We start from the raw sequence: 16,071 nt of genomic DNA on the forward strand, positions 1-16,071 counted from the left end.
TCCTGGCATGCTGGCGCAGCCTGACGTAGGCAGGGGGGCGAGGGGGAGTGCTGGCCCTTCCTCTAAACCTCATCACCCTCACTCTCCCCCACCGAGGCCTGAGAAGAAAGCCCTGCTGGGGATACAATCAACAAATTCTACTTCAGATCTTAGCCAATTCAACAGACTCCATAATGTAGCATTTTTGTTGCTGTTGTTGGAGAATCCAGATATTTACTGCAGCCCTTATGCAGAAGCAAATGCAAATAGTACAGTTTACACAACCCAACGAGGCAACATTTACTTACTTGCTTACTTGGGCTGTTTATACACTATGTTGGTGTTTCGTAACATCTAATTTTTATGAAGTGGGTCGAAGTGGATAAATTAAATTTAGTTTGATATTTATGAGGGGACGTTTGTAATAATAACATATTATATTGCATAATATAATCTTACATAATATTGTTTCCCAGTTATGAGAATATTAAAACATATTAATGTTTAAAAAGCAAATTAAAAGTCATTTGGTTCACCTAAAAGTGCTAACATTCATACAAGCTTTTAACTTTAATAGTATCTGGATGCAGCTTTGAGGATGCAAGCTGAGACTGCAAATTAGGTGATGCAATGTCAGACTCAATAGAGCTAGTGATGTCACTGTGAAGGGTAGGGTTAGAGGTGGGGTTACAGGTCCGCATCCAGACCCCTTTCTTTAACTTAACCTTTTAATGAATATAGTTTATAATATATGTAAATGAATTATACAAATTCATGATATAGAAAAGACATTTTAATTGATTAGTGAAGATATTGTGTATTCTTACACATTTAAGCAGTGGTGAAAAAATTACAAACACACAAATTATTGTAATTGAGTAGATTTTCTCAAGAATTATAATTTACTGAATAGTTTTATAAATGTGTACCTTTACTTTCCCTTGAGTACATTTTTAGTGCTGTAGGTACTTTTACTCCACTACTTTCCTTCAACCTGCAGTCACTACTTGTCTTGTCTATGAGGATTAGAAAAATCATTCCTGTGATTCCAGTAAATCGCATCATAATGAACTACCTCAACACATGGGCCATTTCTAATTGCAGTAAACTGTTTGGAAGCATTAAAAGTGTCAAAGACAATGTCCAAAATCTTTACACGCAATGACCCAGAGATTATTTAAACCGCATGTCACTGATGAGAAGATGACAGATGTTTACTGTATGATGACCAAAATAGCTTTAAACACCCAGCAGGCATAACATGATGTCTGATTGACGTTGTATGCCAATGTTGTGGGAAAATTGCATTTTGTTTGGAAATGAAAATTAGGTTGACGTCAGAACCCAATGTCAGGCCTATCACAATGTCCAACGTCCAACCTAAAATCAACGAAATATCAACATCTAATGATGTTACAGCTTGACATTGTGTGGATGTTACCACTATGACGTCTATCAGACGTTGGATTTTGGTTCATACCTGGCGAATAAGTGTCAGTATTTGACGTCAACATGATGTTGGTTTAAAATGTTGGCTTGACGTTGATTTGGTCACTTGCTAACACAACCTAAAGTAAACCAAAATTCAATGTCATTTCAAATCATTTTTGGACATCAAAATAACACTGTCCGTGGAGGCTGGCTAGACTTGAATTTTGGTCACCTGACATCACAACCTTAATCTAACCTACTGTATAATTAACGTCTTATGACGTTTTGTGCCTGCTGGGCAATAACTAAATGCACTACAGAATGTTACATTTACACACATCCACAAACATCCAAAAATTACATGTTACAGCATAATACTCACTAATTACTACTCTTTGAGTACTTTTGAAAGGTCTACTTTTTACTCATACTTTTACTCTACTTGCACTACATTTCTAGGCAAGTAATGGTACTTCTACTTGAGTATGATTTTTCAGTACTCTTTCCACCATGGTTTTTAAAGTACAAAAATATATAATTAAGTTAATTAATTACTTAATTTCTGCATGATAATTGCATCAAATCATTAATTAAACGAACTGAATCGAAATATTTCAAAACCATTAATCCAGCTGTAGATTTCTCTGGATACTCATATTTGTGATTTGAGATACATTTGTAGAATAAGAATTTTGCTATTATTTAGTATTCTAAACCCAGAATCATACTTCAAGTGTAAACAAATTGTTATTCTATAGTCCACTTAATTTCAATAGCTTACATAATTAGGCCTATTCAGTTCCAACTCATATTTTCCTATTAAGCGAACATACTATATTTATTCCTTAATCAAGTTCAGCAAATGCTTGCCACAAAGTAATGAATACCCTTTATTTTATGCCTCACATTAAACTGCATGCTTACTTTTTGATTAAGCAAGCTATTTTATATTCATGACCAATGCATAAATCACAAACAAACCTCTTTGTTATGTCCGTGGCACCGAAGGGATACTAATTTTCCCCAAAAAGAGGACTAATATGGTACATAATTCTCGTTTAATGTGGGAATTGGGCCTGAACCACACAATTATCTCCCAGTGGAGAAAGACAATGTCTTATTTCACTTACAGAGCTATTCCCTATAATTAGGATGCACCTCAGCATCATTGCTGGCCTGATGCCCTCAGTGGCAATTAGTATTTATTACACAGTTAATGACCATGACATGTAAAACTCAGCGAAGTGGTAAATTTAGAGCAGTCAGCGGTACTCAGTGGCTTGCTGCTAAATGTCGGGGAGTAGCTGTTTGCCAAAGTGTTCTACCTGTGTTGCAACTAAATTAACCATCTCATGAATGCACAAAGAACACATTTAAACAAATGGGTTATTTGAACAATCTCACTGTTCTTACCGCTCCTCTCTCTTTTACTGTAAACACATCCCATGCCTTGCATTTAGAATTTTAACTGATTAAATCCCATTAAAGCAAAAAATGTAAATTTTTTGCGCATTTCATTTGGAATTTATTCAAGTAGGTGTTAAAGGGGGTTTCATTTATTAAAAATGAACCCTTCTTTATCTACGATTCACTAATGCACTGTCACCAAGCTTAGGATATTTTTTTCCTTCACAATCTACTTAGCAATGATTTATTGATCGTAGCCTCTTCCTTCATACTGAATTAGCAGCCCTTCAGAAAATCACATTTTCTCACCTCTCGTGTGTGTGTGTGTGTGTGATCCTGGATGGGGGTTGACAAACCGGGGGAAAACAAACTGGGTGCCTTTGGTTAGTTCTGCCTCATTTGCCAACATTTTACATTTTATTTAGTATTCATTCATTAATTTTCCTTAAACTTAGTCCCGTTTTTCATCAGTGGTCGCCACAGCAGAATGACCCCCAATTTGGGAACGCCAACTTATTCAGATATTTTACACAGCGGGATGCCCTTCCAGCTACAACCCAGTACTGGGAAACATCCATACACACTTATTCACGCACACACTATGGACAATATAATTTATTCATTCTCCCCTTCAACTTAGTCCCTTTATTTCTTAGGGTTGGCCACAGTGGAATGAACCACCAACTTATCTAGCATATGTTTTACGCAGCAGATGCAGGCACAACAGAGCACTGGGAAAGCACGTATACACACACTATGGCCAGTTTAGCTTATTCAATTCACCTATAACGCCTGTCTTCAAACTGTGGGGGAAACCGGAAAACCCGGAGGAAACCCACACGAACACAGGGAGAACATGTAAACCACACAGAAATGTCAACAGCTGGGACTAAAAGCAGCAACCTTCTTACTGTGAGGCTACAGTGCAAACCACTGAGCCACCATGTAGCATTTTTAGTTACATATATTTTCCTTCTTGCAAATCAATTTTAACTGCACAGATTGGACAAAAAAAGTGCTATATAAATAAAATTTGATTTGGGACCAACTGACCCAGCAAGGACTCAACCTTGTTGCTGGAAGGTGACAGTGCCCTAACAACAGACAACCATGCAACCTAAGAGTAATATGGTCAAACAAAGTTAAGAGTTTTATAGGCACACTTTTTATTAGATAAATGTTCTTTTAAAGGTTTATAATAAATTTAAAAAATGATTAAAGAGTCCTAAAATGTAAAAACATTCCAAAAATCTAAAGTTGTCATTTAATCAAAATGTCAATAATTGACAAAATGTCAGATAGAACCTTATAATTCTAAGGTGATGATATACATAAAAATAATAATAAAAAAGAACAGCTAGATATTCAACCACTATGCTTTATTCATTTTCTTTTCAGCAGAATCCCTTTATTAATTTGGGGTTGCCACCACAAAATGAACTGCCAACTTATCCAGCATGGTTTAACGCAGATGGCCTTTCAGCTACAACCCATCACTGGCAAACATCCATACACAAACACTACAGTGAATTTTTAGCATACCCAATTCACTTGTACTACATGTCTTTGGACTTGTGGGGGAAACCTGCACACCTGGAAGAAACCCACACGAACATGCAAATGCCACACAGAAATACCAACTGACCTTCTAGTTGGTGAGGCAAACATGCTACCCACTGCACCACCATGCCGAACTAGGAAAAAAAATAAATAAAAAAAAAGGGGGGGGGGGGATGTAAAGCATGTCAAAAAAAAAAAATAAATAAAAATAAAAAAAACGCAGTCAACACAGTTCAGCTAACAATTTATTGGCAGGGAGCAAACAGTAATCAGAAAAATCAAACAGACACCTAGGACTTGACTTGTTGCAACAGCTTAAGCAACTTCCGTGATGAAGGCCTATTGCTTCCAGCAGATCCAGGAGCATTTTGATCTGTGACAGTCTGATAATTCACCTGTGATAGAATTGGAGGTTCAGGTTGCACTGACTGCAACACAGACTCGTAGTTTGAAACTATTGGGCTGCTCCAGGTTTGGGAACTTGATGGCACCACCACTGAAGAGGTCTGCAATACAGGCTGGAAAACAGTCTCATAACTTGACACTACCTGAGGCTGGTTGCTGGACTGCACTGGCACAGCTGGGGAAGAGCTAGACAGACTAGCGGGGAGCATTTGAGGCTGGGACACAAACTGTACCGGAACAGAAGACACCTGGTTAGGAAGAACTTGTGCCTCAAAGCTGGAATACTCCAGTTTGTTAGGCTTGACTAGGGGCCAAAACACATCTTGCCATAGCTTGGTTGGAGGCTGGTAGCTAGGCTGCTGCAATGGTCTTGAAGGATGACCAGTGGGCTGAGCTACATAAGTATAACTCCCTGGTCCAGAGCTGGCAAGAAACAAATCACTTGGTTGGACTTCTAGTACAACTGGCTGTTCACTTTGAAGCACTACGGACTGCAAGCTAGGATGTCTAGGCAGATGTGCTGGTCTGAAAGTAGATGTGAGGGGGCTGGGAATGTTAAGATCAACAGGAATCGGGTCACTGGGCAGAACAAAAGGCTTGATATCCTGAGCTAGAGTTGGAGGACCATGTGTAGATTGAGAGTCATGTCTCCGCTGGTAACCGTGCTGAGGTAACTCATGGCATGAATAAAGTTTGGAGCCAATCTGATGAATCCCATGGGACTGCACTGGCTTGAAAAGAGTTTGCCCATTCTGATTGACAAAAGAGTCATAGTTGGACTGTCCTGCTTGCAGATGACTTGGTCGGGATGATACAGATGAGCTGACCTGTGCTGGCTGTTGGACACCTAGCTGTGCCACCAACTGGTAGCTAGCTTGTGCTGGTTGAGGAGCAAGTGGGGCTGCAGAAAAGCTAACCATTCCTGGTTGTTGAAGACTAGGTTTGGCCACCAACTGGAAGCTTGTTTGTCCTGGCTGTTGGGAAGCAGACTGGGCCTCTGATTGGTAGATGGCTTCTACTAGTTGTGGCACAGCGGGCTGGCTAGCAGACTGGTAGACCGTTTGTGCTGGCTGTTGAACAACAAACCGGGGCCCAGTCTGGTAACTGGTTTGTACTGGTATTTGGCTACTGGACTGATCTACAGAAGTAAATCTTAGTGTCTGGAGAGGACTATTACTGGAAGGCTTAGATCCAAAGTGAGGTTTACCTTTGTGATGCTTGAGAGGAGTAAGCCCACCTGACGGAGACACAAAAACATAACTTCCATCTACTGGTTGTACATTATTTGACTGGGAAACCGATTGGCTTTCCTGAGACAGCTGCTGGCTGGAAACCTGGGCCAGAGAGGCATCAACCGCCTGTTGAATTTGCTGGCTACTGGGCTGGACCACAGAGAGGTCAATGACACTGGGAGCTTGTATGACGCTTGGTTGAGTCACAGTTTGGGCACTGGACTGCGTTGATTGCTGGCTGCCTGACTGGCTCAAAAATTCATAGCTAGCTACATCTAGGCTACTTGGCACACCACTGTACTGTAATATTGACAAGCTAGATTGTGAGGCTTTGGAAGGTTTTGAGGAGCTGATCGGTGCATTGTGAACTGGCCTGGAACCAGTTTGATGGGGTTTACTTTTCAGAGGCTTAAGGGGCCATCTACCAGATGGCACTGCAGATTGGAAGCTAGTCTGAGATATTTGTTGACTACTGGGCAGGGATAACTGCAGAGGGTTAGACTGGGCCACGGTTCCAGAACTTTCTGGTTGCTCACTGCTGGACTGGGAAATGGTCTGCACGAATTGTTGGCTGCTGGGCTTTGCCACAGACACACTGCTAATTTGAAGTGGAATTGAGGAAACCTGCATTGGTTTAGAAACAGAATAACTGCTTTGCTGCAATGGGGCCAAGACAGAAGAACCAATTACTTCAGAGGCTTGGACAGTAGTTGACTGACTTGAATCATACCCAGACATGCCCATGCTCAATGCATTTCCCACAGAACTGTAAACAAGACTACCACTTTCAGCGGAATCAACATGAAATCCTTGTTGGCTTGTAGTATGGGATTCAGAGCCTGGTTTTCCACTTGTCATGGGAGTGCCTGAAGAGCCAGTCTGAGATCTGTAGTTTCCAGTCCCAAAGCCCCATTTAACTGCATCCTTGCTGACTGGTCCAGCTGCATCAGTTAGGCCATAGAAGTTATAGAGACTTTGTTTCACTTCCTGCATGGACAGACTAGGACTATTGGATTGAAGATGGCCTCCACTGCTGCCAGGGCTGGATCCATAGACTGCAAAGGAAATCCCAAATAGCAGAACAAGCTCAGTTACATAATGCTGGATTTAAGAAAAAAATATATAAAAATAAAAAAAATCCACTTACCAGTTGCAATATCATCACCACATGCACCAAGGGCTAAAAGTACTGCTAAAGAATAACTACAAAAGGTAAAGTGGTCATTTTAAATACTAGGTAAATGGTAGAACACACAAATAACACAACCAAAACGATATACCTCAAAAACCACATTGTTGTAGTACGCACAGCAAACCAAGTCAAAACAACCATCCACTACCCTCAGCTCAAAAGCTATAAAATTAAAAAAAAAAAAAAACTTCACCAAACAACACAATACCACTTCTGATCTGGCCTTTTTAATAGTGTGTGCAACTACCAGTCAGTTTGCTAGATTATTGCCTCAGACCAATCAGTTGTCACAGGAATGTCTAATGGATCATCATTAGTTTCAGGTGTCAATTGTTGCACGCTATTTTCATGGTATGTCATTTCAACAATACATTTATCCTAACAAATTAGCTTTTAAATGAAAACGTATACTCTCTTCATTAAATGAAGAAAAAAGTAAGAATAAAAACAAAGTATTTCGCATAACAAATATATATATATATATATATATATATATATATATATATATATATATATATATATATATATATATATATATATATATATATATATATATAAAGTCTGAAATTGACCAGTTTACTTCAAATGTGTGTATTTATTATTTATATTCAAAGCAAGACCCTCGTCAGCTTATGCTAACTTATATTATGCTGAATTGTTGTTCTGCTAAATGCAGCTATGCAGTTTTGTGGACCTCTAATCCTGTTTGCAACATGATCACAATAAAGAGGTAGAAAAACATTACTCATGCAACATTATTTTCTGTTAACTTAGTGAGAAGAGCGTTCAGTGGGAGAAGAAAAGCAAAAACATTGATACTCTTCAATGAGAATAGCTGTCCAATACTCAAAGCTGTGGTATGTGCATTCTACTGCAGAAACACTTGCTCCTTTCCCTTGCAAATATCTAGTTGCAGTCTATATTTTACAGTCTATGGTTTCAGTCAACATATTCTATATTATACCATTCCACAAAGTTTTACATTAAATGACTATCCCTCTCTTATACTGTAGTTTACACTCGCCATATTTACTTATTGCATGTGAAATGCATCACTGCCCTTGAAACATTAAGTAAATGCACTGCAAATTGATGGAAGCAAGCAATAATGTGCCATGTCTCATATAGAAAAGTTTAACAAAACCATGATAATATTGATAACTGTGATCATTTTGGTCACTTTAGTAATGATACAAAATTTTCACACTGTTACATCTCTAGTGTCCAGTTGTTTAAGCTGATGCACGTTTGAACATTGTATTCAACATTGTAACACACACAGATACACACAGTTTTATTGAAAAGTCAGTGTTAAATAGAATGCTTTCGCATCTTATTTTTTGTCATTAAGGCTATTTCATTATGTTCAGTGGTGTATTGAAAGCTGCATAGGTCCCAGAAAGAGTGAATGCAGGGCTTCTTACTTCCATAGTCAAAACAGCGCATACAAGTGCCATTATTATTATATTTATTAATGTTTTTTACTATGAGAATGCAATAAAATCATGCTTTTTAAAAACATTTTAAAAATATTTTTAATTTATAACTTATAAAAAGCTAATGAAAGAATCCAATAAGCTTTTCACATTTAAAAATGTCCATAATGCCCCTTTCTGCAAGCATTTTCTTGCATCATGTCTAAAATGGCCATCTGCTGTGCAAACTGGCGTTCAGTGCTGAGAGTAGCTTTTAAAAGCCTATCCTAGCTCATTGTGGTCAAACGACTTGATTAAAAGTCAGACTGAAACATACCAGCACAATAAATGATTTTGTCAATAGCAGCAAAATAGTTTAAAATAGGCTAATTTATCTTTGGTCATACAGATAGTGTAAGATATTATTTGAAACTGTGGATTTTCTATTTATTCTAGTTATGAGTGGGAGAGAGGGAGAGGGAACGAATAAGATGTGTTTTGAGGCATGCAGTTCTTATTTTACATTTGGTTTTGTTAAGTATTCAAGTGAAACATTTCATGGACTACTGTAAATGAGATTTAATGCATTAGTGTATTCGCTTTGGTCATTAATTCAAATTAAACAATCATTTTTTTTTAGTTAATGACCGATTTAACAAACATCAGATATCGACTGAAATGACCTCTAACATTTGCATTATGCATGTCCTACATTCTTTTATGCCACTGATGATGTTACAACTTACCCTGGTTGAAATCATAATGTTATCTGACCCCATGATATGTTACAACTAACACATACCATGGGGTGAAGTAAAAAAAAAGAACATTTTTAAAGAACATGGTTGCATTTGTATGCTGGTTTTTTAGTTACACTTCATATTGCAAAAAATGTTTTGTCTGGGGTTGGGCTTTGGAATTGTTGTGGAATGTCCAGCTAGATCTCATGAGGGAACATAACTATTTTATGTATTGTCAGAAAAGTGTAGTTTTTTTTTTAAAAAGAAAGCACATCCCCAAACCCCACCCTGGAAGATGAGCAAATCATACTAAAGACATCATATAAACGATATGAATTAGCTACTAAATTAAAAACTTAATACTTACCATGAGAATGCGGTGGGACTGTCTCATATTGATGTTTTGCCGATCAGACTTTTCACACAAAAGCAATTTTATTGCAGTCAGTCTTCAAAAAAACAACAATATTCATTAATTTTTCTTTAGGTAGTTCCTGATTTATCAGGGGTCACCCACAGGGGAATAACCCACAAATTACTTTGGCATATATTTTACACTGCAGATGCCCTTCTAGCCACAATCCAGCACTAAGCTAGGAATCACCCAATCTGCATAGCACCACCCAGACCCTCTTATACACAGACACTCATACACTTCAGCCAATTAGTTAATCCAAGTATTACAATTAAGCTACGTTCACACCGAGCTTTGTATGCGCGAAATTCTGTCGTGCAGCGCTGCGAAAGGGGGCAGGATTAAACAAGATGATTAGACATTAAAAAAAAGCGAGCGATTGCTCCATGTTTTAAATTTCTGTCCAGAGAGATCCTGTTTTGATCCTCGATTGGTCTCACGCAGTCAAGTGATGTGATTTCGCAGGTCAGAGTTCACCAAGCTTGATTTGCACCGCAGCAACATGCGAAACTTGACGCATGACCCCGCGTTTCCGGTCTGACGCATTCGCGTGCATATGAATGGAAGTCTATGGGAGGAAAAGCCAAGTGTGACCACAGCTTTAGTCCTATACCACATGTCTTTCGACACTTGTTAAAATCATGTTCTTTTCAGAGTTAATGAAAACAATAATAACATGGTTATAAAGCTACATATGCATCTGCTTTGTGTTGGATAATCAAAATATAGTCTGACATAAGTAAATTTAGCACGTTAAAGTAATTAAATGCATAAGAAAACAGGAAGTTAAAAAAAAAAAAAAAAAAAAAAACATAAAGCTGTTCATTTAACAACTAGTAGTGTAATTACATATGTACGTCAGCACATTGGATTTTTCCCTTTTCTTGAGGATAGAGAGAGAAGGAAGTCTATACTGTACAATCCATTTACTCTTAATTTCTCAAAGCTTCTAATTTCTGCAATGCGGTTAAAATAAAACTTACGTCCACACAGACACATTCCCAATAATTTATTGACATCAAAGTAAACAAATCAGGAAACTGCAAACACCTAGGACTTGACTTGTTGCAACAGCTTAAGCAACTTCCGTGATGAATGCCTATTGCTTCCAGCAGGTCCAAGAGTATTTTGATCTGGGACAGTCTGATAATTCACCGGTGATGGAACTGGAAGTTCAGGTTGGACTGACTGCAACACAGACTCGTAGTTTGAAACCATTGGGGTGCTCCAGGTTTGGGAACTTGATGGCACCACCACTGAAGAGGTCTGCAATACAGGCTGGAAGACGGTCTCATAACTTGACACTAGTGGGGGCTGGTAGCTGGACTGCACAGGCACAACCGGGGAAGAGCTGAACTGAGTGACAGACAGACTAGCGGGGAGCATTTGAGGCTGGGAAACAAACTGTACAGGAAATGACACAAGGTTGGGAAGAACTTGTGCCTCAAAGCTGGAATACTCCAGTTTGTTAGGCTTGACTAGGGGCCAACAACACATCTTGCCATAGCTTGGCTGGAGGCTGGTAGCTAGGCTGCTGCAATGGTCTTGAAGGATGACCAGTAGGCTGAGCTACAAAAGTATAACTCACCGGTCCAGGGTGGCAAGAGACAAATCACTTGGTTGGACTTCTAGTACAACTGGCTGTTCACTTTGAAGCACTACGGACTGCAAGCTAGGATGTCTAGGCAGATGTGCTGGTCTGAAAGTAGATGTGAGGGGGCTGGGATTGAGATCCACAGGAATCGGGTCACTGGGCAGAACAAAAGGCTTGATATCCTGAGCTAGAGTTTGAAGACCATGTGTAGATGGAGAGTGATGTCTCCGCTGGTAACCGTGCTGAGGTAACTCATGACATGAATAAAGTTTGGAGCCAATCTGATGAATCCCATGGGACTGCACTGGCTTGAAAAGAGTTGCCCATTCTGATTGACAACAGAGTCATAGTTGGACTGTCCTGCTTGCAGATGACTTGGTCGGGATACAGAGGAGCTGACCTTTGCTGGCTGTTGGACACCTAGCTGTGCCACCAACTGGTAGCTAGCTTGTGCTGGTTGAGCAAGTGGGGCTGCAGAAAAGCTAACCTCCTGGTTGTTGAAGACTGGGTTTGGAAACCAACTTGTAGCTTGTTTGTCCTGGCTGTTGGGAAGCAGACTGGGCCTCTGATTGGTAGATGGCTTCTACTAGTTGTGGCACAGCGGGCTGGCTAGCAGACTGGTAGACCGGTTGTGCTGGCTGTTGAACCACCAACCGGGGCCCAGACTGGTAACTGGTTTGTACTGGTATTTTGGCTACTGGACTGATCTACAGAAGTAAATTTAGTGTCTGGAGAGGACTATTACTGTAAGGCTTAGATCCAAAGTGAGGTTTACCTTTGTGATGCTTGAGAGGAGTCAGTCCACCTGGCTGAGCCACAAAGACATAACCTACATCTACTGGTTGTACATTATTTGACTGGGAAACCGATTGGCTTTCCTGTACAGCTGCTGGCTGGAGACCTGGGCCAGAGAGGCATCAACTGCCTGTGGAATTCGCTCGCTACTGGGCTGAACCACAGAGATGTCAATGACACTGGGAGCCTGTATGACGCTTGGTTGAGTTACAGTTTGGCCACTGGACTGGGTTGATTGCTGGCTGCCTGACTGGCTCAAAAGTTCATAGCTAGCCACATCTAGGCTACTTGGCACACTACTGTACTGTAATAATGACAAGCTAGATTGTGAGGGTTTGGAAGGTTTTGAGGAGCTGATCGGTGCTTTGTGAACTGGCCTGGAACCAGTTTGATGGTGTTTACCTTTCAGAGGCTTAAGGGGCCATCTACCAGATGGCACTGCAGATTGGAAGCTTGTCTGAGATATTTGTTGGCCACTAGGCAGGGATAACTGCAGAGGGTTAGACTGGGCCACGGTTCCAGAACTTTCTGGTTGCTCACTGCTGGACTGGGAAATGGTCTGCACGAATTGTTGGCTGCTGGGCTTTGCCACAGACACACTGCTAATTTGAAGTGGAATTGAGGAAACTACCTGCATGGGCTTAGAAACAGAATAACTGCTTTGCTGCGATGGGGCCAAGACAGAAGAACTGATGACTTCAGAGCCTTGGACAGTAGTTGACTGACTTGAATCATACCCAGACATGCCCATACTCACTGCATTTCCCAGAGAACCATAAACAAGACTACCACTTCCAGTGGAATCAACATGAAATCCTTGTTGGCTTGTAGTACGGAATTCAGAGCCTGGTTTTCCACTGGTCATGGGAGTGCCTGAAGAGCCAGCCTGAGATTTGTAGTTTCCAGTCCCAAAGCCCCATTTAACTGCATCCTTGCCGACTAGTCCAGCTACATCAGTTAGGCCATAAAGACTTTGTTTTCACTTCCTGCATGGACTGACTAGGATTATTAGATAGAAGATGGCCTCCACTGCTGCCCAGGGCTGGATCCATAAACTGCAAAAGGAAAATCCCCAATTAACAACAAATTCAGTTAAATAATGCTGGATTTAGGTGGATTTTTTTCCCCACTTACCAGTTGCAAGATCATCATCACATACACCAAGGGCTAAAAGTACTGCTAAAGAATAACTGCAAAGGGAAAAGTGGTCATTTAAATACAAAAGTGGTAAAACCCACAATTAAGAACACAAGGAAAACCACATGCCTTAAAATCCACATTGTTGTAGCACACACAGCAAACCAAGTCAAAACAATCATCCACTACCCTCAGCACAAAACATGTAACTAAAATAGCTTCACCACCCAAACACAATAACACTTATGATCTGGCCTTTTTAATAGTGTGTGCAACTACCAATCAGTTTGCTAGATTATTGCCTCAGACCAATCAGTTGTCACAGGAATGTCTAATGGATCATCATTAGTTTCAGGTGTCAATTGTTGCACGCTATTTTCATGGTATGTCATTTCAACAATACATTTATCCTAACAAATTAGCTTTTAAATGAAACGTATACTCTCTTCATTAAATGAAGAAAAAGTAAGAATAAAACAAAGTATTTCGCATAATAATATATATATTTTTAAATGTCTGCAACTGACCAGTTTACTTTAAATTTATATTCAAAGCAAGACCCTCTTCAGCTTATACTAACTTATATTATGCTGAATTGTTGTTCTGCTAAATGCAGGTATGCTGTTTTGTGGACCTCTAATCCTGTTTGCAACATGATCACAATGAAGAGGTAGAAAAACATTACTCATGCAACATTATTTTCTGTTAACTTAGTGAGAAGAGCGTTCAGTGGGAGAAGAAAAGCAAAAACATTGATACTCTTTAATGAGAATAGCTGTCCAATACTCAAAGCTGTGGTATGTGCATTCTACTGCAGAAACACTTGCTTCTTCCCCTTGCAAATATCCAGTTGAGGTCAACATACTCTATATTATACCATTCCACAAAGTTTTACATTAAATGACTATCCCTCTCTTATACTGTAGTTTACACTCGGCATATTTACTTATTGCATGTGAAATGCATCACTGCCCTTGAAACATTAAGTAAATGCACTGCAAACTGATGGAAGCAAGCAATAATGTGCCATGTCTCATATAGAAAAGTTTAACAAAACCATGACAATATTAATAACTGTGATCATTTTGGTCACTTTAGTAATGATACAAAATTTTCACACTGTTACATCTCTAGTGTCCAGTTGTTGAAGCTGATGCACATTTAAACATTGTATTCAACATTGTAACACACACAGATACACACAGTTTTATTGAAAAGTGAGTGTTAAATAGAATGCTTTCGCATCTTATTTTTGTCTTTAAGGCTATTTCATTATGTTCAGTGGTGTATTGAAAGCTGCATAGGTCCCAGAAAGAGTGAATGCAGGCTTCTTACTTCCATAGTCAAAACAGTGCATACAAGTGCCATTATTATTATATTATTAATGTTTTTTTACTATGAGAATGCAATAAAATCATGCTTTTTAAAAACATTTAAAAAATATTTTTAATTTATAACTTATAAAAAGTTAATGAAAGAATCTAATAAGCATTTCACATTAAAAATGTCCATAATGCCCCTTTCTGCAAGCATTTTCTTGCATCATGTCTAAAATGGCCATCTGCTGTGCAAACTGGCGTTCAGTGCTGAGAGTAGCTTTTAAAAGCCTATCCTAGCTCATTGTGGTCAAACGACTTGATTAAAAGTCAGACTGAAACATACCAGCACAATAAATGATTTTGTCATTAGCAGCAAAATAGTTTAAAATAGGCTAATTTATCTTTGGTAATACAGATAGTGTAAGATATTTGAAACTGTGGATTTTCTATTATTCTAGTTATGAGTGAGAGAGAGGAAACAAATAAGATGTGTTTTGAGGCATGCAGTTCTTATTTTACATTTGGTTTTGTTAAGTATTCAAGTGAAAACATTTCATGGACTACTGTAAATGAGATTTAATGGATTAGTGTATTCGCTTTGGCCAATAATTCAAATTGAACAATCATTTTTTTTAGTTAATGATTGATTTAACAAACATCAGATATCGACTGAAATGAACCCTAACTTTTGCATTATGCATGTCCTACATTCTTTTATGCCACTGATGATGTTACAACTTACCCTGGTTGAAATCATAATGTTATCTAACCCCATGATATGTTACAACTAACACATACCATGGGGGTGAAGTAAAAAAAGAACATTTTTAAGAACATGGTTGCATTTGTATGCTGATTTTTTTAGTTACACTTCATATTGGAAAAAATGTTTTTATCTGGGGTTGGGCTGTGGAATTGGGTCTGTTGTGGAATGTCCAGCTAGATCTCATGAGTGAACATAACTATTTTATGTATTGTCAGAAAAGTGTATGTTTTTTTTTAAAGGAAGGACGTCCCCAAACGCCACCCCACACTGGAAGATGAGCAAATCATACTAAAAGATATCATACAAACGATATGAATTAGCTACTAAATTAAAAAGTTAACACTTACCATGAGAATGTGGTGGGACTGTCTCATATTGATGTTTTGCTGATCAGACTTTTCACACAAAAGTAATTTTATTGCAGTCAGTCTTCAAAAAACAATAATATTCATAAATTTTTCTTCAGCTAATCCCCGATTTATTAGGGGTCACCCACAGGGGAATAACCCACCAACTACTTTGGCAAATATTTTACACAGCAGATGCCCTTCTAGCCACAATCCAGCACTAAGCTAGGAATTACCCAATCTGCATATCACCACCCACACTCTCTTATACACAGACACTCATACACTTCAGCCAATTTAGTCAGTCCAAGTGTAACATTTAGTCCTATATCACGTC

The 16,071-nt window shown here is 39.0% G+C and overlaps 1 protein-coding gene and 1 pseudogene across 1 annotated transcript; both read right to left on the reverse strand.

Moving 5' to 3' along the window:
- Positions 1-4,609: 4,609 nt before the first annotated feature.
- On the reverse strand, positions 4,610-7,061 carry LOC130218645 (UPF0606 protein KIAA1549-like). Its single transcript, XM_056450890.1, has one exon. It carries the CDS (start codon positions 7,005-7,007, stop codon positions 4,668-4,670), a length of 2,340 nt encoding a protein of 779 aa, XP_056306865.1. The 5' UTR covers positions 7,008-7,061; the 3' UTR covers positions 4,610-4,667.
- Positions 7,062-10,770: 3,709 nt separating this feature from the next.
- On the reverse strand, positions 10,771-13,484 carry LOC130218695 (uncharacterized; annotated as a pseudogene).
- Positions 13,485-16,071: the final 2,587 nt, after the last annotated feature.

The sequence above is a fragment of the Danio aesculapii genome, chromosome 24 (assembly GCF_903798145.1).
Source record: "Danio aesculapii chromosome 24, fDanAes4.1, whole genome shotgun sequence".
In the NCBI taxonomy this organism is placed as follows: Eukaryota; Metazoa; Chordata; class Actinopteri; order Cypriniformes; family Danionidae; genus Danio; species Danio aesculapii.

What these genes read in the sequence shown, in the direction of transcription:
- LOC130218645 (XM_056450890.1), bottom strand. Translation starts at nt 7,007, where the DNA reads ATGCAGGAAGTGAAACAAAGTCTCTATAACTTCTATGGCCTAACTGAT.